Here is a 24,799-nt window from a genome sequence, read left to right on the forward strand (position 1 = left end):
CCTGTCATATGATAAGTGTTTGGTGAGTGAGTGTGATGATGATGAAGAGGGAAGGTGGGGAGGGTGAGGAGGGGGAAGGAGGAAGGCGAGACAGGGAGAGGGGAGGCTGAAGGAAAAGGAAGGGGAGGAAAAGGTAAGGAGGGGGAAGGCAGCAGCAGAAGAGGGAGAAAGGGGAAGGGGTGGCCACCGTGGTGTGGACAACTGGCACTTTGTCATGGGACCGGCACAATCAGGCACATAGTAGGTGCTCAATAAATGTCCTCTGCCTTGCCTGCTCTGGGCTTTGCTCAGCACCTGTCTTGACTGTCCAGGTGAAGACTAAAGTCTGTAGGTGACGAGGCCCCTCCCCTAGGTCACACCCTGCCATGGCTGAGGTGGACAGGACCCCAGGCTCCTCCAGCCCCCTGCTCTCCAGAGCAGTGCCCCTGTTAGCCCTGCAACCCACATCCGCTTCAGCTCCCCAAAACCACTCTGCACCGGCTGCTCCAGGACTCCAAGGCCTCGGGGACTCCCACCTCTTCCCCGAAGGGCCTGCAAGGCGCGGTCGGCCTTGCCCATGTTGGCCACCTCCAGGGTCCCCCAGCTCTGCTCCTTTTTGCACTGCCAGGGTGGTCCAGCCACCCTTGGTGGCCCACTTCCGCCCTTCTCCCATCAACAGCCCTCAGGAGATGAGCCCAAGCCTCCCTTCTTGCCTCCAGGGACCCCTCCCACTGGCGGCGTGGAGAGCTCAGGCGATGACTGGGAGCCACGGCACTTACCCCAGGACCTTCATAGAAGGCACTCTGGGCCTCCCCAGGATTATCCAGGAGGTCATCACTGTCGAGCTGCAACAAGACCCACCCCATCCAAGGTCAAAGGTCAGCAGAGCAGGCCCATGCTCTGGGGCAGAAACCAATTTAGGGTCACTTGGGACAAAAGGATGACGGGTGGGATGGAAGAGGGCTGAGGTTACGGGAAACGGTCTGCCTGCCCCTCCCCGCCGGAAAGAGGCCCCAAAGCCAGGGGCTTGGGTGCCGGCCTAAAACCCAAGGCATCCCCAGCTCTGAGTCCCGGAGCCTGGCCTGTGAAGCTCTCCTGCTGTGCCTGCCTTGAATTCCAGAACCTAGAAGCCAGCCTCCATGCCTCTGCCCAAGCTGTGCCCTGCCAGAGGCCCCAGTCTCTCCTGCAGCACAGCCTTCAGGAGTGGCCACCTGTGCCACCTCCTCCAATGGCTCCTGTCCCTTCTCACTGAGTACTCCTTTCCCAAGGGAGTCCGAGCGCCTGGCATGCCCACGATTGAGAAGGCGTGCGGTGCCGTCTCTGCAAGGGCGGGGCCATATCGGATTCCCAGCACCATCCTTAGCACCCGGAACAGGCCCTGGCATCCACCTAAGTGCCCAGTGAATGTCTGGCCATGGCTGGGGACTCCCTAATTTCTTGTTCCAGCTGGACATCTCTCTAGAACCCCAATTTGGACATCCACCAGTACCACCTTGACTTCTGGAATCTTCCCCAAACTCCCAACCTCAGATAATGGCACTAGAATCCACTCAGTTGCTCAAGCCGAAATCCAGAAGCCATGCTGGACACTCTCTGCCCCTCAGCATCAAATCCACCAGCAAGTCTAGTTGATGCCACCTCCCACATAGATCCCAAATACAGTGCCGCACGCCTGCCCTGCTGCCTGCACCATGGCCCAGGCCACCATCATCCCACTGCTCGTGTATCTGCTCTACAAATTATTTGATACTTCTCTTTCAAGAGGTGGAGCTCAATTCTCCTCCCTCTGAGCGCTGGCCGGACTGGGTGATTGGCTTCTAGTGAATACAGTGTGATGGAGGAAGAATGTAGGACTTTGGAGACTGGGTCATTAAGGGCACTGTGGGTTCCTCCTTTGTTCTCTCTCAGATCACTCATTCAGGGGGAAGCCAGTTGCCATGCTGTGAGGACACTCAAGCAGCATTATGGAGAGGCCCTTGTGGTGAGGAACTGAGGCCTCCTGCCAACAGCCACAAGAATGAGTCCTGGTGGAAGCACATCTGCCAGCCCCAGTCAAGCCTTCGGATGACAGCAGCCCCAGTCCACAGCTTGACTGCAGCCTCATGAAAGTCCCTGAGCCTGAACCACCCAGCTAAGCTGCTCCCAGATTCCTGACCCTCAGATACTGCAAGAGCGCTAACAAATGTTGAAGGCACTGCATGCTGGGATAATCTGTTACACAGCCACAGAGCTGCTCAGAGCTCAACAGACTTCCACTTTTCCTTATTTTGCTCCATTCTCTGGGGATCAAATCAAATATGGCATTCTCCTGTTTAAGAGCCCATCAGAGCTGCCTGTCACATTCAGAATAAAAATAACAACCCCTCTATCAGGGGCTTCCAGGCCTGCACAACCTGGTGACTTTTCCCTGTTACAGTCTCACCTCCTACTAGTTTCCCTTCAGTTTGGCCCCACCAGCCTCCTTCCTGTTCCTCAGCCACACCAAGCTCACTCCCACCTTTGAACTTGCTCTTCCCCCTGCCAGGAGACCCTGGCCTGGACACCTCCCTGTGATCCTTCAGGTCTCACCTTCAATACCTCCCCCGTGTGTCCCTCCCTGACCACACTGTCTAAAGGGGCCCCTGGGACCCATTCATTTTCTTTAAAACCTCTTTCATTGTGCAAATGACATTATTTTTTATCATACTCTACATGGGACTTTTCGCCATCACCTTTATTAGTGACCGGTTTCTTTGTTTACCAAGGAGGTGTACATGGTAGGAGGACGGGGTTTACCGTGAGTTTTGCTCAAGGTTGTAACTCTGGCACCTGGCGTTAGAAGGCACAAGGCAGATGGCCACTGCATCAAGGGGACAGGTCTCTCACTGTCCCTCACTCCCAGTTATACAGCCCCCACCCAGGGAACACCTCTCCCTGCGCCAATGCTTACCTTCTCGGATCCATGCAAGAAGTCATTGAGGGCCTGTGGATCACTGGAAGAAAAGAGGAAGAGACGCTGAGGAGGTAAGGAGCTGGGGAGGGCAGGGAGGGGAGGGGGTTGAGACAGAGGGTGGGGGGGTGGGGAGCCCGTTACTCACCAAATCACGTCTAGTAAGCATCTCCCATCCTCATCATCCATCGCCACTGGATGGGGTGGGGTCAGGAAGAGGGCGAGGGAGACAAGGTTAGATTTTGGCAGCTTGCCTGGCCCCCTCCCTTCAGGGGAGCCCCCTGGAGGGGGTCAGAGTTTCTGTTCCCTTGAGTCCATGGGGATAGATGGGGACAAGGAACACCTCCCAGGTGCCCTCCCAGCCAGAAACCCCTGACCAGGGACAGGGTCCTTTTCCTCCCCTCCAACTCTCCCAGCCCCTGATGATGGTATCACCTGAGACTAAGTGAGTCCTGACTGTGCTTCACACACACTGAGCTAATCCTTGGGGTATCGCAGAAGGGGCCCTGCGGCCTGTACTTTGCAAAGGAGAACTGGAGGCACCGTGATGGTCATCCTCCATCTCCCAGGAAGCAGGTGGCAGAGCCAGGCCTGGAACCTAGGAAGCTTGGCTCCCGAGCCTGCTCTTCACCACCCCGCTGTCCTGTCTCCCTGGACATGGGGCGTGTGGTGAGAGTCTGCCCTACATATAAACGGGCGAAGGAGTGAGGGAGCCAGTGTAGGCAACGAGAAGGGCTTTGTGGCTCAAGGCTCTGGGTGGTCCTTGAAGACGTCTGCAGTGTGTTACCAAAGAAGAGGAGGGTGGTGGGGAAACTGAGGCAGAAGCAAGGGAGAGGGGCTCATGAGGATGGGCACTCTGAGTCAGAGAAGCCTCTGGGGCAAGGCTGAGCCCATGATCTGAATGATGAGGATGAGGATGGCTAACATCTGTCGAGCGCTCACTAGGTGCCAGGCACTGTCTGAGCACTTCAGCGATGTTAGCTTGTGCCACCCCCACGGGGAAGCAGATGCTCTATGTATTTACTCATCCACCCTCCCATCCATCTAGCCTTCGTCCCTTCAAACACTCCTCCAAATATTCCTCCCACCCTCCAAAACATCCCTCCCTTCCCTGCCTCCATCCATCCATCCACCTCTTCATCCATCCAAACATCCAACCAGCCTTCAGAAACATTTAACCAGCCAACCGTCCCTCCAAAGCTTCCTCTTTCCTCCCTCCAGTCATCAGTCTCTTCCGCCCTCCATCCTTCCACCCCGCTACCCATCCTCCATCCTTCCACCCATCTACCTACCCATCGCCCCCGTCCTTCTATCTATCTACCTGCTTATACCTCCATCCTTCCAAACTCCCATCCAACCACCCCTCCTTCCCTTCTGCCAAACACCACACAGACCCATCCTTCCAGTCACTCATCCCTCCATCTCTTCCTGCACCCTCTGCCCACCTCTCCTCCCAACGACACACAAAATACACAATGGGAAAGAAGACCCCATCCCTGAATGGTGGGAATTTACAGCTCAGAACCATGGAGTGCCCTTACTCTCTTTTTCCCTTGGGATAGGGGATCCCAAACCTGACAATGTGACAACTGCCATGGGTCACCATCCCCACCCAAAAACCCCACATATGAAATCTTACATGCACCCTCGGCTGGTTCACAGCCCCTCACTCTGACAGCACACTCTCAACTCCCCTAACGGGTGGCCTCCTCAGTGCCACCCTCAGGTCCCCCATCCCTGATGCTGTTACATAATGAAGAGCCCCGGCCAGGACCTCCCACAGTGGGCTGGGGGCGGGGGGCGATATTCGCTGAATCACGCTGTGAAAAATCTGACGACACATGCACATTTCACGCCAAAACATGCATGTGGGTGAAAAATGTGACACATACTTTCCCGGGGTTCACAGATGCCCCTCCCTGCAGCACAGACAGAGACACATGCATCCCTGGAGCCCCACATGCCAATTACTCAGGGGCTGGCTGTGGGGACTGTCCCCAAGGAGGCTCCTCTTGCTGCCTTAGGAAGCGGTGAGGATGTGCTCTCGCCTGCCCCATATCCCCTGTGGCCCCTCCAGGCTTCCTTCCCCGGTCTCACCACGTCCGCGACCAAAGAGCCCCTTCCCTCCCCAACCCGCCCACAGAGGGCACGAAAAGGCATGGTCTGCAAAGAATCTGGAGAAGAGGGAAAAGGGGCGGGGAGGAAGATTTTGCCTGCAGCTAATGCAGAGGCAGGGGGATGGCCCAGGTGACCCAGGGGGCCCGGGTGGGAGAGGAAAGAGCCGGAGATGCTGCTTAGCTAGGCTCTGCCAGGAAGGAGTGCTCCTTCCTCATCCAGGGGCCAGGGTGGGGCTGGGGAGGTGGAATGAGGGACAGCTGCCCCTCCAAGAACAAACAGGGATGCTTTGCTGGTTACCTGCGCTACAAACGAATCATGAAGGGAAGGAGGGGCGTGTCCACTCCAGGTCTACGCGGGGCCCCCAGCTGGGGACTTGGAAAGAGTCCTCTTGGGGGCCAGCTGTGGAGAAAATGAGAGGCAGGCAGTGAGTAAATAAGTCAGAGAAAAGGCAAGAGACATGATCAGAGATGGACAGAGCTATGGAAAGCAGACGGGAGAGGGATGGACTCAGGAGGGGACGAAAGAAAGATGGGCGGCTGAAACGGCGACGTTCAAGTGAAGTTTAAAGACAGATCCAAGTTTAAAATCACACAACATGGCTGGTATGGTCACTTATGCCTGTAAACCCAACACTTTGGGAGGCCGAAGCGGGCGGATCATGAGCTCAAGAGTTCGAGACCAGCCTGTCCAACACCATGAAATCCCATCTCTACTAAAAATACAAAAAATTAGCCAGGCATGGTGGCAGGTGCCTATAATCCCAGCTACTCGGGAGGCTGAGGCAGGAGAATTGCTTGAACCCGGGAGGCGGAGGTTGCAGTGAACTGAGATCACGACACTGCGCTCCAGCCTGGGCAACAGAGCAAGACTCCGTCTCAAAAAAAACAAAAAGATGTAAGTTTAAAATGACACAAAATGGCTAGCGTGGTGGCACATGCCTGTAAACCCAATACTTGGGGAGGCTGAGGCAGGAGGATCGCTGGAGCCCAGGAGTTCAAGACCAGCCAGGCTGGGCAACACAGGGAGATCTTGTCACTACAAAATGAAATTTTTTTTGGTTGGGCATGGTTGCTTGCCTATAGTCCCAGTTACTGGGGAGGCTGAGGCAGGAGGATCACTTGCACCCAGGAGGTCAAGGATGCTGTGAGCTAGGATTGCGCCACTGCGCTCCAGCCTGGGCGACAGTAAGACCCTGTCTCAAAAAAAAAAAAAATTAAAATCACAGAGAACAACACTATACATACCAGTATGCCATGCGTACACTACACATGTGTAGCACACACACTATGGCATGTAACATTATACTAAGTCATGTACTGGCACTCCAGTCTAACAGGATGCAGCCAGTCTTGCTATTTGCAGTAGAGAGGTTCTAGAGAGTCACAGTGGACACGGAGGCGCTTCTCCTGGGGGAAGCGCAAGGCTGGGTTGTTGCTGGGCTCTGGCCGCAAGGCTTTTAGCCCATCAATCGATACAGCACCTTGACATACACATGTTTCTGTACGAAGACATCTTATTTAATGCATCCTGTTGATTGATTCACATTGAACTCACAGTCAACAGGACGGTAACTCCCACCTGAAGGAAGCTTCTCTAACACAGGTGTTTTCTCCATAAGGCACATCACAGCCTTACGGCCCTTAGGAACACCAGACTTCTGCACCCTGCTTGGAGCCGTTTTATTATTTATTTACTTATTTTATTTTATTTATTTAATTTTTTTTTGAGACAGAGCCTCGCTCTGCTGCCCAGGCTGGAGCAGTGATGCGATCTTGGCTCACTGCAACCTCTGCCTTCTGGATTCAAGCAATTCTCTTGCCTAAGCCTCCCAAGTAGCTGGGATTACAGGCACACACTACCACACCCAGCTAATTTTTGTATTTTTAGTAGAGACGGGGTTTCATCATATTGCCCAGGCTGGTCTCAAACTCCTGACCTCGTGATCCCCCCACCTCAGCCTCTTAAAGTGCTGGGATTACAGATGTGAGCCACTGCACTCAGCTCTATGCTTTTATTTTTTGTGAAACACAGTCTCGCTCTGTCACCCAGAGTGATGTGATCTCAGCTCACTGCAACCTCCGCCTCCTGGGTTAAAGCAATTCTCTTGCCTCAGCCTCGCAAGTAGCTGGGATTACAGGCGTGTGTCACCACACCCGGCTAAGTGGAGACAAGGTTTCACCATATTGGCCAGGCTGGTCTAAAACTCCTGACTTCAAGTGATCCACCCACCTCAGCCTCCCAAAGTGCTCAGAACAGGTGTGAGCCACTGCCCCTGGCCTAGGGGCCATTTTAAATAGAGAAATCACCAATAAGAAGCACGAAGACAGCAAGGCGTGGTGGCTCATGCCTGTATCCTGGCACTTTGGGAGGCTGAGGCAGGCAGATCACTTGAGGCCAGGAGTTCAAGACCAGCCTGGCCAACATGGCAAAACCCCATCTCTATTAAAAACAGAAAAAAAGCCAGGCGTGGTGACGGGTGCCTGTAGTCGCAGCTACTGAGGCATGAAACTGCTTGAACCCAGGAGGCGGAGGTTGCAGTGAGCTCAGATCGCGCCACTTGCACTGCAGCCTGGGTGACAGAGCAAGACTCTGTCTCAAAAAATAAAAATAAAAAGAGGTACACAAAGATGTGAAAAACGCAGCACTAAACAGACTGCAAAAAGGACGCTGCTTTGCAATCTGAGCTGAAACGAGAAGTCAGAGTGCCGCTGGGCCCGACCTTGGCTGGGAACCTGCATGTCCGGCGTCATTTTTTTGGCCACTCTACCCACTTCTGCAAATGGCCAGCACTGCTTTGAGGTTACCAATGTTTGCAAGTCGGTGAATTCGCAAATACGGGATCTGCAAAGAACGAGGCCCGACTGTAACGATGATGATAACCCACAGCGATTGCGGGCCCACCATGTGCTGGGTGTCGGTTTAGGTATCCGGCATGTATAACTCATTCTGCTTTCCCTAAGTCCCAAGAGGCAGGTGCTTCTGTGATCCCTACCCAGTAGATGAGGAAACAGGCTCAGAGAGCTTAGTCATCTGCCTAAGATCCTGTAGCTGGTAAGGGGCCGGGCTGCGATTTTTTATTTTATTTTATTTTTTTGCTCTGTCGCCCAGGCTGGAGTGCCACGGCACGATCTCGGCTCACTGCAACCGCCACTTCCCAGGTTCAAGTGAACCTCCTGCCTCAGCCTCCCGAGTACCTGGGATTATAGGCATGCAGGCATGCACTACTACGCCCAGGTAACTTTGGTATTTTTAGCAGAGATAGGGTTTCACCACGTTGGCCAGGATGGCCTCGAACTCCTGACCTCAGGTGGTCCGTCTGCCCCAGACTCTCAAAGTGCTGGGATGACAGGCGTGAGGCATTGTGCTCAGCCCAGGCTGGGATCTGAACCCAGGCAGACTAACTGCAGAGGTCCCGCCCTTAACCACTACCCCACAGGTCACCCTCTCCTGCTATTTCTCTCGTAGGATCTGAAACAAATACAGCAGAAACGTTCAGACAGTATCATGGGGCTGGGTGATGGGGCTGTGCGCCTCTGTTATTTTGTGGATGCCTGGGATGCTTCAGATTGGAAAGGTGATACAGTGACTGGCATGGACGAGGGAGGAAGGAACAGGAGTGGCGAGTGGCTCTTCCTCTTCCCCTTAGGTCCGGATACCAGAAAGATCCAGAAAGCAGATGTCGCAAGACCCTGGAACACAGGATTCTTTTCCTCTGGAATCCAGGTGCCCTTGCTTCTGGCCCGGAGGTGTGCACGAGCTCCCAAGATGAAGGGTTCACGTCTGTTCATGCCTCCTCCCTGGCTCTGGCAGGTGTGGCCCAAGCTCTGCGCATGTCCTACCTACCAGCAGAATTAGAGACAGGAGGGGTGCAGCTCCGGTGGGCCTTCTGCAAACCAGTCCCGAGGGTGAATTTCCAAGTGGGGGCTGCAGAGCTCTCAGTGAGGATTTTGTGTTCGTGTGCTTTCATTCCAATGACAACATTAAAGACACGAACGGGAACTTCGTGGGGAGAGGGAAATGTTCCGTGTTGTGACTGAGGTGTGGTTATATGAGTGTTCAGAGTTTGACAGCTGGGCCGGGCGCGGTGGCTCACGCCTGTAATCCCAGTACTTTGGGAGGCTGAGGAAGGCGGATCATGAGGTCAGGAGATCGAGACCATCCTGGCCAACGTGGAGAAACCTTGTCCCTACTAAAAATACAAAAATTAGCCTAGCATGGTGGCACGCACCTGTAATCCCAGCTACTTGGGAAGCTGAGGCAGGAAAATCGCTTGAACCCAGGAGGCAGAGGTTGCAGTGAGCCGAGATCACGCCACTGCACTCCAGCCTGGGCGTCAGAGCAAGACTCTGTCTCAAAAAAAAAAAAAACACAACTCACCAGAATTTAACAGCTCGGATTTGTGTGTTTCAACACAGGAAATTTTATTTCAAAAAAAGGTCCGGGTAGCTCACACCTGTAATCCCAGCAGAGGCAGGGAGGCTGAGGCAGGAGGGTGGCTTAAGCTCAGGAGTTGGAGAACCAGCCTGGGCAACACAGCAAGACCTCATCAAATCAGCCACACGTGGTGGTGGTACCTGTGGTCCAAGCTACTCAGCAGGCTTGTACAGAAATGCTCAAACGCTATTGCAGGGCTGGGTGGCGGCGGTGTGCATCTGTTATTTTGTGGATGCCTGGGATGCCTCAGACTGGAAAAGGTGATAAAGTGACTGGCATGGAAGAGAAAACATGGTCTAGGCTAGAGAGGCAGAGGCTGCAGTGAGCCAAGATCGCACCACTGCACTCCAGCCTGGGTGACCGAGGGAGACCCTGTCTCTAAAAAACCAAAATGCCAATCATCAGCATCAGCATCATCATCCTGGAGTGGTGGTGAGTGGAAGAAAGAACAGCAGAACACTGGGAACTGCTGATGCAGGCGATGGATCGATCCCTGGGGCTTCCTCACACTGTTCTATCTACTTGGCATATTTTGGAAACTTTCCATAACAAAAAGGCCAGGCGCAGTGGTTCACATCTGTAATCCTAGCACTTTGAGAGGCCGAGGCATTCAAGACTAGCCCGGCCACTTGGTGAAACCCCATCTTTACTAAAAATACAAAAATTAACCGGGTGTGTGGTGGCACATGCCTGCAATCCCAGGAACTTGGGAGGCTGAGGCACTAGAATTGCTTGAATCCAGGAGGCGGAGGTTACAGTGACCTGAGATCATGCCACTGCACTCCAGCCTGGGTGACAAAGCAAGACTCTGTCTCAAAAAATAAAAAGAAAGGAAACACACATGTCAATGACAGGAAGGTCTGGGGTTCCTCTTAGATGCCCCCCAACTTCAGGTGCCCAGGCTGGCATCTATGTCTCCCATCAGGCTGATGCCAAGAGGCCCTGCGGGGTGACAGTGCCAGGCACAAGTTCTGGGCCTCAAATCCCCACTCCCCAACAAACTGGCTGGGTGACCTTGGGCAAGTGACTTTGTGTCTCTGGGCCTCAATGTCTTCCTCTGTAAAATGGGCACAACCATGTCCTCACCTCTCATGTGGCAGGGCAGAGGCACAAAGAATAGGGCCTGGTCTGTAGTTAGAGCATAACTGATGCCAATGTATTTTTTTAAGTCAGATTTTTCTTACTTTCTAGAGACAGGGTCTTGCTATGTTGTCCAGGTGCCCAGGCTGGTCTCAAACCCCTGGGCTCAAGTGATTCTCCTGTCTCAGCCTCCCAAGTAGCTGGGACTGCAGGCCCCCAGTACAGTGCCCAGCTCAGGATACTGGTGTTGATCTCATTGGTATTGATGTTATTTTGTGAGTGTTTTTAAACATGGCCAGCTAATGAGAAAAGCTCAGAGGTGCAGGGGCCTTGGCTTCCACCCTTTCCCCTCCCCAGCCTCGTTTCCACAGTCTCACACTGACCTTCGGGACCTGCCCTGCATCCAGAAGGTCAGCAACTGGGCAAGGCGGCTGGCTGCAGTGGCTCACTTGAGGCCAGGAGTTCAAGACCAGCCTGGTCAACATAGTGAAACTCGTCTTTACTAAAAATTCAAACATTAGACAGGCGTGGTGGCGGGCGCCTGTAGTCCCAGCTACTCGGGAGGCTGAGGCAGGAGAATCGTTTGAACCTGGCAGGCAGAGGTTGAAGTGAGCCGAGATCATGCCAGTGCACTCTAACCTGGGCAGCAAAGTGGGGTTCCATCTCAGAAAAAAAAAATTGAAATTGGGCAAGGGGCTGGGGTTGCTGCATGCGCATGCTCACAGCAGGAGTCAAATGCACCTTGACCGGTTCTGCAGCTCCCCTCCCTGGGCTGCCACTTCCCGTTCCCAGCCGTGTACCCTAAGACAAATTACTTATCCCCCCTGTGCCTCAGTTTCCCCATCTGGAACATAGGGAGGATAACACTACATCCTCCATGGGACTGTTACATATGAACACCTCAAATCCGTGTCCTGAAGCACTCTGTTGGCAGTGTGTGTGCTAGCTGTGATCACTTTGATTGCCACTGCTGACGCTATCTACTGGGGCGACTCCCAGAGCTCTCGGGCCACAGCCCAGTGAGGCGGGACAGAAGGCGCCGGCCGCACTTTGGCGTTCTTGCTGCACGTGGCCTGGGTGTGGATTTGGAAGGGTGCACAGATCCCGTGCTTCTGCCAGGGGTCATCAACATGGTCCTACTCAAACTGCCAGGTACCAGGTCTCCCTGAATCCTTCCCACCACGCTGGTCTTACTCCCATTTTCCAGATGAGATCAGCGCAGCGGAAAAGAGCAGTTTTGGGGGTGCTGTGGCACCTTACTGTGTTGCCCCCACGCCAGGCCAGCTCGGCATCTTGCTGCTCTCAACCCGGCAGGCAGAGGAAGGCTTTAAAGACACACGTGAAGATTAAAAAAACAAACAAAAAAATTAGCATGGTCTTGCACACCTGTAGTCCCAGCTACTCAGGAGACTGAGGCAGGAGAATCACCTGGACCCAGGAGTTCAAGGCTGCAGTGAGCTGTGATCCTGCCAGTGCACCATCCGTTGCCTGGGCAACAGAGCAAGATCCCGTCCCAAAAAAAAAAAACAAGAAACTTTAACCTGAAATATCATACATATGTCTGATGGTTTGTTGTTTACTAACGTGTGTCTCCTCTACCAAAGTGTCCCCCAGGACAGGCACCTTTGCTTGTCTTGTCCCCTGCAATCTTTGGCAAGATCCCTGGGGCTGGCACAGTATGTGGCATACAGTAGGAGCTCAGTAAGTGTCTGTGGGAAGAATGAGCGAATCTGCAGAGGAAGTTAAACAAATCCATGCATTTGTTCAAGGGGCAACCTGGTGAAATGTGCATTTAGTCGGCTCCTACTGGATGTCTGGTGGGAGGGTGCTGAGGACACCAAAAGGACAGAAGCAGACCCCATCCTTGGCTTGGGGAGCACGGCCAGTGGCTCTCAGCCAGGGAGGGCGCTGGGGACCCCTCCTCACCCCACACTCAAAAACTTTTGAAACAGTGACTGAGGTTGTGGGGCGGGCAGGCGGGCGGGCGGGGGTGGGACAGAAATTAGTATGCAGGGTTGCAGACCCAAAATTGTCACCAGCACCCTGGAGACAAGCCCTGGTGTGGCACGCTGGCCGCTGGCTTTTTAACCATCTGTCCGCTGTCCTCTACCCAGTGGGCCCGCTCCTAGAGGAAGATTCTCCTTCCATGAGATGGACTGGGCACACCGTATCCGTTCAGAGCAGAAGCTTTGAGAGCCATCATGTAGGTTCCGCCCGAGTCCCAGGACAGGGCAGACATGTAGACAGAGCTGCAGCCAACCCACCATGGCACACACACGTGCGAGAAGCGAGCCTCTGCCACTGTGAGCCACTGCGACCCAGGCTCACTCGTCACGGTGGCATCGTGCAGCCGAAGCTGCTTGGCGCACCCCAAAGAGCCTGCATCGCCTGAGTGCTTCTGGGTACCGGCCCCTGTGCTCACTCCACACTGATCCCTCCCCATCCCCTCGGAAGCGATGCTGACGCACATCTTACAGGAAAAGGAGACTCAGAGGCGGCTGGGACACTTGCCCCAGATCGCACCGTGGGACCAGAATTTGAACTCAGACCCTGTGATTCTGAAGATCTCACTCTTTACCACCACACTATAAAAAGCAGGAAAGGCCGGGCCTGAAAACCACAAACGGCTCCAGAGAACAGCCATGACGCAACAATGACACGGTGTCCTTCCAGAAAATTGTGTGAATTCCTCCTCCACTTGTAATGCAGTCGGAGTTTTGCGCTGTCATCAGGAGCTGTGCAGGAGCCAGGCTGCCAGCAGGGTACGGAATTAAAAGGGCCCTCTGAGCTCCACAAGCAGGCCAAGTTTAATTTCCCAATATAAATGGGAGTGACCCTCAGGTTACTTGCCAATAAGAAAGTCTCCAGAACTTTATCATTTGCCAATAGGAAGTGCACATGCTGTGGCAAAGTCTATCCGTTGCTTTTCAAAACACCATTTCCCCACCTCTCCTCCTCCTCTGCTCACTGAAGTTGCCGACGCTTAGATGTAAACAAAAACGTTCTAGGCCAGTCTTTCTCTAACTATGGGTCACGCCGTCGAAGGTTATGAAATCAAATTAGCAGGCTGTGACCAGGAACTGCTTTAAATAATGAAAGAGCATGGAACAGAATAGAAAACATTAACGTGTATCACACATGGTAAGAGTATTTGAGAGACTAGTTTCAATTATATGTGTGTGTGTGTGTGTCCATGCACGTGCACGTGTGCGTACTGTGTCACACAGAAATATATTTTGGACTGTGAGTTGTGGTCAAAATAGCCTTAAAATAATTTAACTAAGCCGGAGGCACTCCTATCTCCTTTATCAGACACTCACTTTGCCAGCCTTTCTTGCGGTAAGAATAAGTAAGCACAGTTCTGCAAATAGTAAAAACCAAAGTGTACAGACAGGTTCTGCTCAGTGAGAGTTTCAGGGAAGGCTCAGGGAAAGTGTTTCTTCCAGAATACAAAGACAGAGCTTCTCTAGACAGACAGTCTCTTGCTGCTGCTTCCAGCTTTGAATACAGTTGCGATGACTAGAGCTGTGGCAGCCGTTTTGCAACCATGAGACAACAAACCTGATGCTGAAAAGTCCATCCGCAGAGGATGGTCGCTGGGAGTTGACAAAAAGATCGTGTTTTTTTCTGTGAGGCAGAGTCTCGCTCTGTTGCCCAGGCTGGTGTGCAGTGGCATGATCGCGGCTCACTGCAACCTCCGCCTCCCAGGTTCAAGTGACTCTCCTGCCTCAGCCTCCTAAGTAGCTGGGATTACAGGTGCTTGCCACCACGCCCATCTTAATTTTTGTATTTTAGTAGAGATGGGGTTTACCATGTTGGCCAGGCTGGTTTCCAACTCCTGACCTCAAGTGATTTGCCCACCTCAGCCTCCCAAAGTGCTGGGATTACCGGCGTGAGCAACCACGCCCATCTAATTTTTGTATTTTTAGTAGAGACGGGGTTTACCATGTTGGTCAGGCTAGTCTCAAAACTCCTGACCTCAAGTGATCTGCCCACTATGGCCTCCCAAAGTACTGAGATTTCAGACATGAGCCCCTGCACCAAGGGCTGACTACAGTCAGCCAGCCCAGACTGTGTTGTTAAGAACTTCATGGGCTGACCCCCTCCAGACTTGTTAATCCTTATGGGTTAAGCCACTATTTGGTTTCCCATTATTTGCAGCCAAATACAACCTGAGGCAAAAGAGCTTCCATTTCTGGGTATCTTTGCAACCCAGGGCAAGGCCTTGCACATGGGTCGGGGGCTGTTCTTTGTGGGTCACTGGTTAAGAAGAGAGGCCAAACAAAATGGGAGAGGCCTGGTGGAAAGGCATTTGAAGCAAAGCCCACTGTGGTTGATTGCAAAGTAGCCAAAAATTCTCCTTCCTCAACCCACACTCTTCGCAGCTCCTCCTATGAAGAAGTGGGGGCCGGGTGCGGTGGCTGATGCCTGTAATCCCAGCACTTTGGGAGGCCAAGGAGGGTGGATCATGAGGTCAGGAGTTTCAGGAGTTAAAGACCAGCCCGACCAACATGATGAAACCCCATCTCTACTAAAAATACAAAAATTAGCTGGGCATGGTGGCATGCGCCTGTAATCCCAGCTACTCAGGAGGCTGAGGCAAGAGAATCACTTGAACCCAGGAGGCGGAGGCTGCACTGAGCCGAGATCGCGTCACTGCACTCCAGCCTGGGCATCAAGAGCAAAACTCTCAGAAAATAGAAAAAAAAAAGTGGGGTCTATTACTTCAGCCCTTGACCCTGGGCTGCTTCTTGACTTGCTTTGGCCAACAGAATGCGGTGAAAGTGATATGTGTGATTCTGAGCCTGGCATGCTTCCACTCTTTGCCCAGCTGCCAGGTGAAGAAGCCCAGGCTGGCCGGCAAGAGGATGAGAGCCACGTGCTCATCACCCCAATTAACAGTCAGCCAAGCCCTGAATGCAGAGCCACCAGCTGCCCAACAGCTGACTACAGATACCCAGCCCAGACCAGAAGCACTTAGCTAAGCCCAGTCCAAATTCTAATCGTTGGGATCATGGTTTTCCTTTTTCTGTTTATTATTGTTTTGATTTTCTGAGACGGGGTCTCGCTCTGTTGCCCAGGATGGACTGCAGTGGTACAATCAAGGCTCACTGCAGCCTTGACCTCCTGGGCTCCAGGGATCCTCCCACCTTAGCTTCCTGAATAACTGGAACTACAGGTGCACGTGACCACACCTGGCTAATTTTTTGTAGAGACGGGGTCCCATTATGTTGCCCAGGCAGGTCTCAAATGCCTGGGCTCAAGCGATCCTCCCATCTCGACCTCCCAAAGTGCTGGGATTATAGACATGAGCCACTGTGGCCGGTTAGGGCTGTTTGTTACATAGCAACAGCTCACTGATACAGCTCTCTTTGGGGACTAGGAACCAACTGTGACCCCATACCTGACTCATCCAAGTTTTATCTGTGCCACCTCCCAAATCTCTCCAGTCTGTGCCCTCCTCTCATGACCACTATTCTGGCCCAAACCTAGGCCCTACCATTTCTCCCACCACCCAGCCTGGGTTCATATTTGGCTTCTTCACATCTGGCTGCTTCTGTCATTAAAACACTCAAAAGCTTCCCTACTGATTGGTAATAAATGCTGCCCAAGCAGCCTCGGCTCCTCCTTTATTCCTGCCCCGCGCTGGACACCGAGATGCCATGTGCAAATGATCACAGGAAGCCCACCTCCCCGGCCTGGCTCCCTCTGGCCCCTGCTCCTCCCACCAACCCCCTTCCTCACCGGCCACCAGCTAGACCTGCTCAAACTACAAGTCTGATCTCTGCCTGGGAGCCTCCCTGGTGTTTGGGAATCTGGGCGTTTGAGGTCAGGTTCTGTCCCATGAGCCCTTGGCTACAGTCATCTCCGACTTCATCATCTTCATCGCCCCGGCCAAGGAGTGCTGACTAAGTGCTTCATCTTACTTCATTTCATTCTCACAGCAACCCTTTGAGGCAGATGCCACGATCCTCATGCCCATTACCCAGATGAGGAGACTGAGGCCAAAGAGGGGTGGGTACTTGCCCAAGGTCACCCAAAGCCAGGATCTGAAGCCAGCTGAGACTCCTAAGCCCATGGGAACTACATGATGGTGCCAGCCTGGCCATCTCCCCCTCTACCCTATGCAGCAGGGAGTACCGTGACAGGTTTCCCACCTCCACCAGTTACCACCCGGCCAGGGCCTCTATCCCTTGCGTTGTCCTGAAATGCCTCGATCTGGCAGAAGACTTCTATACAGTGAAAAGAAAAGAAAACGGAAAAAAGAAGAAAAGCAATTTAAAAGAAATGCCTTAAATGAGTCATTCCCGTGCACCTTGGTCAGACAGACAAATCAGGTGATGTGTTCACCTGGGATATGGACTTCACATGCTGTGATGCCTAGAACTGAAGCTCTTAGGATGTATTTCTTTTGTAGTGAGTTGAATGGTGGCCCCCACGACAAAAAAAAATATGTAAACATCCCTGAACCTGTGGATGTGGCCATCCTTATTTGGAAAATAGGGTCTTTGCAGATATAATTAGATGAATGATCTTGAGACGAGACTGTCCTGGATTATCTGGGTAGGCTCAAAATCCCATGATAAGTGTCCTCTTAACAGCAAAGGAGATGTCACAGAAGAGCAGAAGGCCATGTGAGGAAGGAGGCAGAGCTTAGTGTCAGGTGGTTACGAGCCAAGGACCACCCAGAGCTCCAGGAGCTGGACCAGGTGAAGAAGGGTTCTTCCTTAAAGCCTCCGGAGGGAGCACAGCTCTGACCACCCCAGTGGCCGTGCTAACACCTTGGTTTTGAACTTAGGGGCTCTGGAACTATACAAGACTAGCTTTCTGCTTTAAGATCCCGCATTTGTGGTATTTGTTACAACAATGGGAAACTAATGTACATGTAAGTTTCTCAGACAGAGAAGCAGTGTATAATATGTACCGAGTATAGAATATATACATCTAGCCTGGGCAACACAGTGACACCCCAACTCTACAAAAAATTTTAACAAATTAGCCAGGCATGCTAGTGTGCATCTGTGGTCCCAGGTACTTGGGTAGTTGAGGTGTGAGAATGGCTTGAGCCTGGGAGGTTGAGGCTGCAGTGAACCAGGATCATGCCACTGCACTACAGTGTGGGTGACAAGGGAGACCCTGTCTCAAAAAACAAAAAAAAGAAAAGAAAGTGTGTGTGTGTGTGTGTGTGTGTATGCGCGCGTGTGTGTATGCACCACCATGTACAGCTGCACAGGTTGTTCACTGCACAAAGAAACCCAGACAAAGGGGCAAGTGGGGCATCAAAGCCAGTCCAGGTTCTGCGCATACCTGTGAGCCCCAGAGAAGGTGGCATCCACATGGAGAAAGGAGTCCCCTTTCCCAATTCATACAAAGGACACGCCACAGAGTCATGCCCTCTTGAACAAAGCACCATTTTCAATTGCATGCAAAAGCCCCCTAAGAGCTGGCTTATGTAGCCACTTGCATGATGTGTCTATTTCAAAGCCTGAGAAGGAAAACAGGGGGAAAAAATGTTGGTTCTTTACCCACCTCCACCCTTGTTGGGGAAGACAGAGAAAGAGCAATTTGAAGAGCAATTAAAATCTACACCGTCTTCATTTTTAGTGACCTTTAGAGTTCTAAAACCATTGAATTAGTTTAACCAAGTAAAGTGGGCCCCATAAAGCTTAGATTGCTCATAAAGCGACTGGTGTCTAACTCCTAAAAGCCTGTTTGATACAGGTAGTTACAAACTAGAAATGCTTTATGCTCTTCTCTTTTCCCTTTTCACCATTTGATGCTGTTCTAAATACAGCTATAAAGCTGCAGCCTTGCCAAGAAAACCAGGTATCTCAAAAGGGTTTGGATTTTTCTCAATGCTGGCTTATGAGAAGCAGGAAAAACCCTGTGAGAGAGTGAAGCACAGGCCTTCGGGGTGGATGAAGGGAAGACAAAAGAAATTATTGTGATCACCGGACACAGGGCCTCACAAGTCATCAGGCAACAAAGCAGCCTTCGAATTCAGGGTAAAAAAAAACGCAGCTAAGAGAAGCAAAGGGGAAACACACGTCCCCGGGATATGCACAGTCTGTGGACCACTGGTTCTTATACGGATTTGGGAATCAGCAGGTCCCAGTGTGGCCTGAGACTCTGCATTTCTAACCAGTTCCCGGGTGATGCTGATGCTGTTGGCATAGACCACACTCTGGGAACCACTGTTCTAGAAGCTTCTTTTTTTTTTTTTGAGATTAACTCTCGCTCTGTCACCCAGGCTGGAGTGCAGTGGCACGACCTCAGCTCACTGCAACCTCTGCCTCCCAGGTTCAAGCCATCCTCCTACCTCAGCCTCCCGAGTAACAGGGATTACAGGCACCCACCACCCCGCCTGGCGAACTCCTGACCTCAAGTGATCTGCCCGCCCCGGCCTCCCAAAGTGTCGAGATTACAGGCATGAGCCACCGCGCCCAGCCTAGAAGCTTCCGCCGCTTTAGTTTTCCTTCTGGGGTTCTTGTTCTTGTATCAAACACAAGCCACCAGTTCCCGGTCAAGGTCCAGGCCCCTGACCAAGGGGCCCCACCAAGTTTTCTCTGAGGCTCAGGAGGACTGAAGAAGCTGCCCAGGGTCTGATGATCACTTCCAACCCCAATATCCTGGTCAACAGAGGATGGACCGCAGTGAGTATAGACCCCTGCTCCTTTGCCAGAAACTTTCCTCCTCAGACTCCCTTGCAGCTCACTGTGGCTATGGGAAAGTCTCACCTTTGGCTAAAAAGGCAGAATCTTGTCTTGGGAAGACTGTTGGCTCCTGCTCCTTCTTTTTGCTTGAAAGACTGCTGTGAATACAATGACAATGACCGGTGCCACAGCAGCCATTATGCATTCCTGAGGGGAAGGTTAAGAGAATCAGGGATTCCCTAGCAAACACACTCAGGTAAAAAAAAAAAAAAAAAAAAGAGAGAGAGAGAGAGTATCAGAGGGATGCTGGCCTACTAGCCTGACAATCTTCAGCTGCCGGACATCCCTGGAATGGCCTCCTCCTAGACATCGTATCCCAGAAGAGAATTAAAAGCCTGTATTAAGTAAAGTTAAACATATATCAACTCTATGACCCAACAATGTCATACCAAGGCATTTAGTCAAGGGAGGTGAAAAATACGTCCACAAAAGCACCTGTATAAAAATTTTCACGGCAGCCTTATTCATAAAAGCCCCTAACTGTAAATGACCCAAACAGCCATCAACAGGTAAATGGATACACTGATACTTCCACACGACAGAATACAGCTTGGCTATAAAAGGGAATAAAGGGCCGGGCGCGGTGGCTCACGCCTATAACCCCAGCATTTTGGGAGGCCGAGGCGGGTGGATCACCTGAGGTCAGGAGTTCAAGACCAGCCTGACCAACAAGGTGAAACTCTGTTTCTACTAAAAATACAAAAATTAGCTAGGTGTGGTGGCAGGTGCCTATAGTCCCAGCTACTTGGGAGACTGGGACAGAAGACTTGCTTGAACCCAGAAGACGGAGATTGCAGTGAGGCAAGATTGTGCCACTGCACTCCAGCCTGGGCGACGGAGCAAGATACTGTCTCAAAAACCAAAACCAAACAAACAAAAAAAGGGAATGAAGGACTTCTACATGCAACAACGCAAATGAGTCTTAAAATGGATCATGCTGAGCAAAGGAAGCCTGGCACCAAAGCCTATACACTGTGTGAGTCTGTGTAAGATCTAGAACATCCAGAACTGATTGATACTGGGGAAAAAATCAGGTGTGGCGGCTTCAAGGGAGGGATGGAGGAATGACTGGGAAAGGCTGTGCGGGAGGCTTGTCTGATGATGGACGTGTTCTGTAGCTAGATCTGAGTGATGCTTATACAGGTAGTATTTGTCCAAACTCATCACGCTGTGCACTTAAGATTTGTGCATTTTACTGCTCATAAATTCAATCCCAGTAAGGCACCACTAGCATGTAGAAAAAAATCCCTGTGCAATCAATGGTTACTCCAGGTGGCTGTGTTCTATATTACAGAATCTATAAAGTCACTGTGAACACTGGATTAGCAAATACTGAGCCACGTCTCCTGGGGGAAATACAAAGTTAGGTTCCTGAGAGCCTGTGGCCACAATACTTTCAACAACCAATATATAACCTTGGCCTGTGTGTTTCTGTCTGAAGACATCTTACTTAATATATATTTTTGATTCGCTAAAATTGAGCCTCACATCAACAGCACCCTAACTTGTGCCTGAATGAAAGTTCTCTAATAAATGTCTCTTCTCTGAAAGGTACATCACAGCCTTCTTGTTACTGTTTTCTTTGAGACAGGGCCTCACTGTTGCCCAGGCTGGTGTACAGTGCGGGGACCAGAACTCACTGCAGCCTTGACTACCCAGGCTCATGTGATCCTCCTAGGTGTGTGCCAGTACAATTGGCTAATTTTTAATTTTTTTTTGTCAAGACAGGATCTCACCATGTTGCCCAGGCTGGAGTACAGTGGCACAATCTCAGCTCACTGAAACCTCTGCCTCCCAGATTTAAGCAATTCTCCTGCCTCAGCCTCTGGAGTAGCTGGGATTACAGGCATGCACCACCATGCCCAGCTAACTCTTTTGGTACTTTTAGTAGAGATGGGGTTTCACTGTGTTGGCCAGGCTGGTCTTGAACTCCTGACCTCGGCAGATCCACCCACCTTAGCCTCCCAAAGTGCTGGGATGACAGGCACGATCCACTGCACCTGGCCTAAACTGGGAACATTTTACTAATTTTGTTTGTTTGTTTGTTTTTGAGATGGAGCTTCACTCTTGTTGCCCAGGCTGGAGTGCAGTGGCGTGATCTTGGCTCTACAATCTCGGCTCACTGTAACCTTTGCCTCCCAGGTTCAAGGAATTCTACTGCTTCAGCCTCCAGAGATGCTGGGATTACAGGCACGTGCCACCACACCCAGCTAATTTTGTATATTTAGTAGAGACAAGTTTTCGCCATGTTGGCAAAGCTGGTCTCGAACTCCTGATCTCAGGTGATCCACCCACCTCAGTCTCCCAAAGTGCTGGGATTACAGGCTTGAGCCACTGTGCCCATCCAAACTGGGGACATTTTAAACAGCCAAATCGCAAAGCACAAAAACACAGAAAACATGGCACTAACTAGACCACAGAAAGAACACTTGTTTATAGTACGAGAGATAAGAAAGCAGGCCTGGGTATGTGTGCACTAGGCGACTCAAATTTTTTGCTATTCTGTGAGTGTCTGTAAAAAATGGGAAAAGCATCTCGCATTATTGATTTTGGGATTATGAGTAAGCGTTGGCAATTAGATGAAGCTGCAAATATGGTATCCTGGAGTGATGAGGACCCACTGCACATGATGATACCTACAGCAAGATCAAGACGCAGTCACCCTTTGCCCGGCTACTTCACTTATGGGAAGGTACCCTGCAGGTGCCTCTGACATGACCAAAATCATACAGTTAGGAGCTTTTACAGGTGTGTTGTGTTGAGAATTTTTTTTTCATAGAGATGGATTCTTGCTATGCTGCCCAGGCTGGTCTTGAACTCTCTAAGCTCAAGTAATCTGCCCACCTCGGCCTCTCAAAGTGCTGGGATTACAGGCACGAGCCACCGCGCCCTGGCCTTACAGTTGTGTTTCTATTAATAACAGCAAGACATTGGAAACAATCCACTGGCCATCAGGAGTAAACAGGTTAATTTTTTTTTTTTTAATTACCAGGCCAGGACTATTGCAGTAGTAAGCAGGTTAAATAAGCTACAGTTCCAGGCTGGGTGGTGGCTCACTCGTGCAATCCCAGCACTTGGGGAGGCTAAGGTGGGTGCATCAAGAGGTCAGCAGATCGAGACCATCCTGGCCAACATGGTGAAAGCCTGTCTCTACGAAAAGTACAAAAATTAGCCAGGCATGGTGGTGGGTGCCTGTAGTCACAGCTACTCAGGAGGCTGAGGCAGGAGAATCACTTGAACCAGGGAGTCGGAGGTTGCAGGGAGTCGGAGGTTGCAGTGAGCCAAGATTGCACCACTGCAATCCCGCCTGGTGACAGAGCAAGACTCCATCTCAAATAATAATAATAATAAAATAAATAAATAAACAAACTACAGTTCCTCTAAACAGGGGAATATTATGCAGCTGTACAAAAACGAAAGAGGTATACAAATGGCCATGACTGATACTCAACATCACGAGCCACCAGGGAAGCGCACGTCGGAATCACAGGATACCATTTCGCACCCATGAGGAGAGCTCAAATCGAAGAGACAGACGAGAGCAAGTGTTGTGAGGGTGTGGCGACACACGAACGCTCACACCCTGTTGGAGGGAACGTAAAGTGGTGCAGCTGCTGTGGAAACCCGCCTGGCAGTTCCTCAAGAAGTTAAACATAGAGTTACCACATGACCCAGCAATTCCACTCCCACTTAGACATCCAAGAGAGATGAAAACATATGTCCACACGAAAACTGGCCAGGGGCCGGGCGCGGTGGCTCATGCCTATAATCCCAGCTACTCCAGAGGACGCTGAGGCAGGAGAATCACTTGAACACAGGAGGCGCAGGTTGCAGTGAGCTGAGATCGCGCCACTGTACTCCAGCCTGGGCAAGAACAGTAAAACTCCATCTCAAGAAAACAAAACAAAAACTGGCCTGTGAACATCCACAGCACCAATACTTGCAAGAGGCAAAAGGCAGAAATGATCCAAATGCCTGTCCGTGGATGAATGGATAAACAGATGTAGTGTATCCACATCAAGGAATTTTTTTTTTTTTTTTTTTTTGAGACAGAGTCTTGCTCTGTCGCCCAGGCTGGAGTGCAGTGGCACGATCTCGGCTCACTGAAACCTCCGCCTCCCGGGTTCAAATGATTCTCCTGCCTCAGCCTACCAAGTAGCTGGGATAATAGGCATGTGCCACCACGCCCGGCTAATCTTTTATTTTTAGTAGAGATGGGGTTTCAGCATGTTGGCCAGGCTGGTCTTGAACTCCTGACCTCAAGTGATCCACCCACCTCAGCCTCCCAAAGTGCTTGGGATTACAGACGTGAGCCACCATGCCCGGCCCATACCACAGAATATCACTCCGCCATAAGAAGGAAGGAAGCACTGGCTGGCACACGCTCCAACATGTATAACACTGAACACATGACCCCAAGTGAAGGGAGCCAGACACAAAGGCCACATACTGCATAATTCCACTGAGGCAAAATGTCCAGAATAGGCAAACCCACAGAGACCAAAAGTAGACGCATGGTTGCTAAGGACTGCGGAGAGGGAGCAATTCAGAGCGGCTGCTCATGGCTACGGTTTCTTTTCGGGATGATGAAAATGTAAACTGGACTGTGGTGATGGCCACACAATTCTGGAATATACTGAAAACCATTGAATTGGTACACTTTAGATGGGTGGATTTCATGGTATGTGAATTACATGTCAATAAAGATGTCATTGAAAAAAAAAAAAAGAATGAGGCCGGGCGCGGTGGCTCACACCTGTAATCCCACCACTTGGGAGGCTGAGGTGGGCGGATCACTTGAGGTCAGGAGTTCCAGACCAGCCTGGCCACCATGATGAAATCCCATCTCTACTAAAATACAAAACTTAGCCAGGCATGGTGGTGGGTGCCTGTAATCCCAGCTACTCCAGAGGCTGAGGGGAGAGGGTCGCTTGAGCCAGTGAGGGTGGAGGTTGCAGTGAGCCAAGATCATGCCACTGCACTCCAGCCTGGGTGACACAGTGGGACCCTGTCTCAATCAAAAAAAAAAAGAACAAGGACGTTCTCTGTGTACCGATAGGGAAAGATCTCCCAGACTACTGCCACACAGAAAAGTACAATGCAGAACAGCGTGTGTAAAACGTTACCATCTGCTGAAATAGAGGGTGAAGGAGAAATGATACATATTCTGAGTGTTTTTCAATGCCTGAAGAACTTCAGGAAGGGTCCATACAACACTAAACACACTGACTGACTGTGAAGGGACCTGGCAGATGGGAACAGGGACAGGAGAGAAACATTCCACTGTGTAGTTTTCAAAATAATTTTTGCTTTTTCAGCTTTGTGAAGTAGCCATCCCAAAAACTAAATTTAGAAATATTTGTTGAAAAAAAAAAAGAGAGTATTTAAGCCACCAGTGGTCAACTGTTACTTGCAGCCGAATCCACACAAGCTAAAAAGCCACTCAGTAGGTGGAGGAAGCACTGAGATCAGAACCCGGGTTTCATGGACACCAAAGCCTTGGCAGCTTTCCAGGACACCCTGCTGCCTGACTGCCGATGTCTAT

At 51.3% G+C, this 24,799-nt stretch overlaps 1 protein-coding gene across 2 annotated transcripts in view; it reads right to left on the bottom strand.

Annotated features, from left to right (window-relative positions):
• Positions 1 to 24,799, bottom strand: part of BICRA (BRD4 interacting chromatin remodeling complex associated protein) — a 97,207-nt gene that overhangs the window by 25,334 nt on the left and 47,074 nt on the right. The window contains exons 2-5 of one of the 2 annotated variants that reach the window (XM_064381113.1): positions 5,324 to 5,425; positions 3,057 to 3,102; positions 2,909 to 2,951; positions 759 to 824 (exon numbers count right to left, since the gene is read on the bottom strand). In XM_064381113.1, coding sequence (XP_064237183.1) covers positions 759 to 824; positions 2,909 to 2,951; positions 3,057 to 3,097 — 150 coding nt within the window. In that variant the 5' untranslated portion in view covers positions 3,098 to 3,102; positions 5,324 to 5,425. Of the gene's footprint in view, positions 1 to 758; positions 825 to 2,908; positions 2,952 to 3,056; positions 3,530 to 5,323; positions 5,426 to 24,799 lie in introns of those variants that run through there. The other variant, XM_021668515.2, reaches the window with a different exon arrangement.

Source organism: Aotus nancymaae, unplaced genomic scaffold (assembly GCF_030222135.1).
Source record: "Aotus nancymaae isolate 86718 unplaced genomic scaffold, 86718_ANA_hifiasm-v0.15.2.pri h1tg000028l, whole genome shotgun sequence".
NCBI classification, from domain to species: domain Eukaryota; kingdom Metazoa; phylum Chordata; class Mammalia; order Primates; family Aotidae; genus Aotus; species Aotus nancymaae.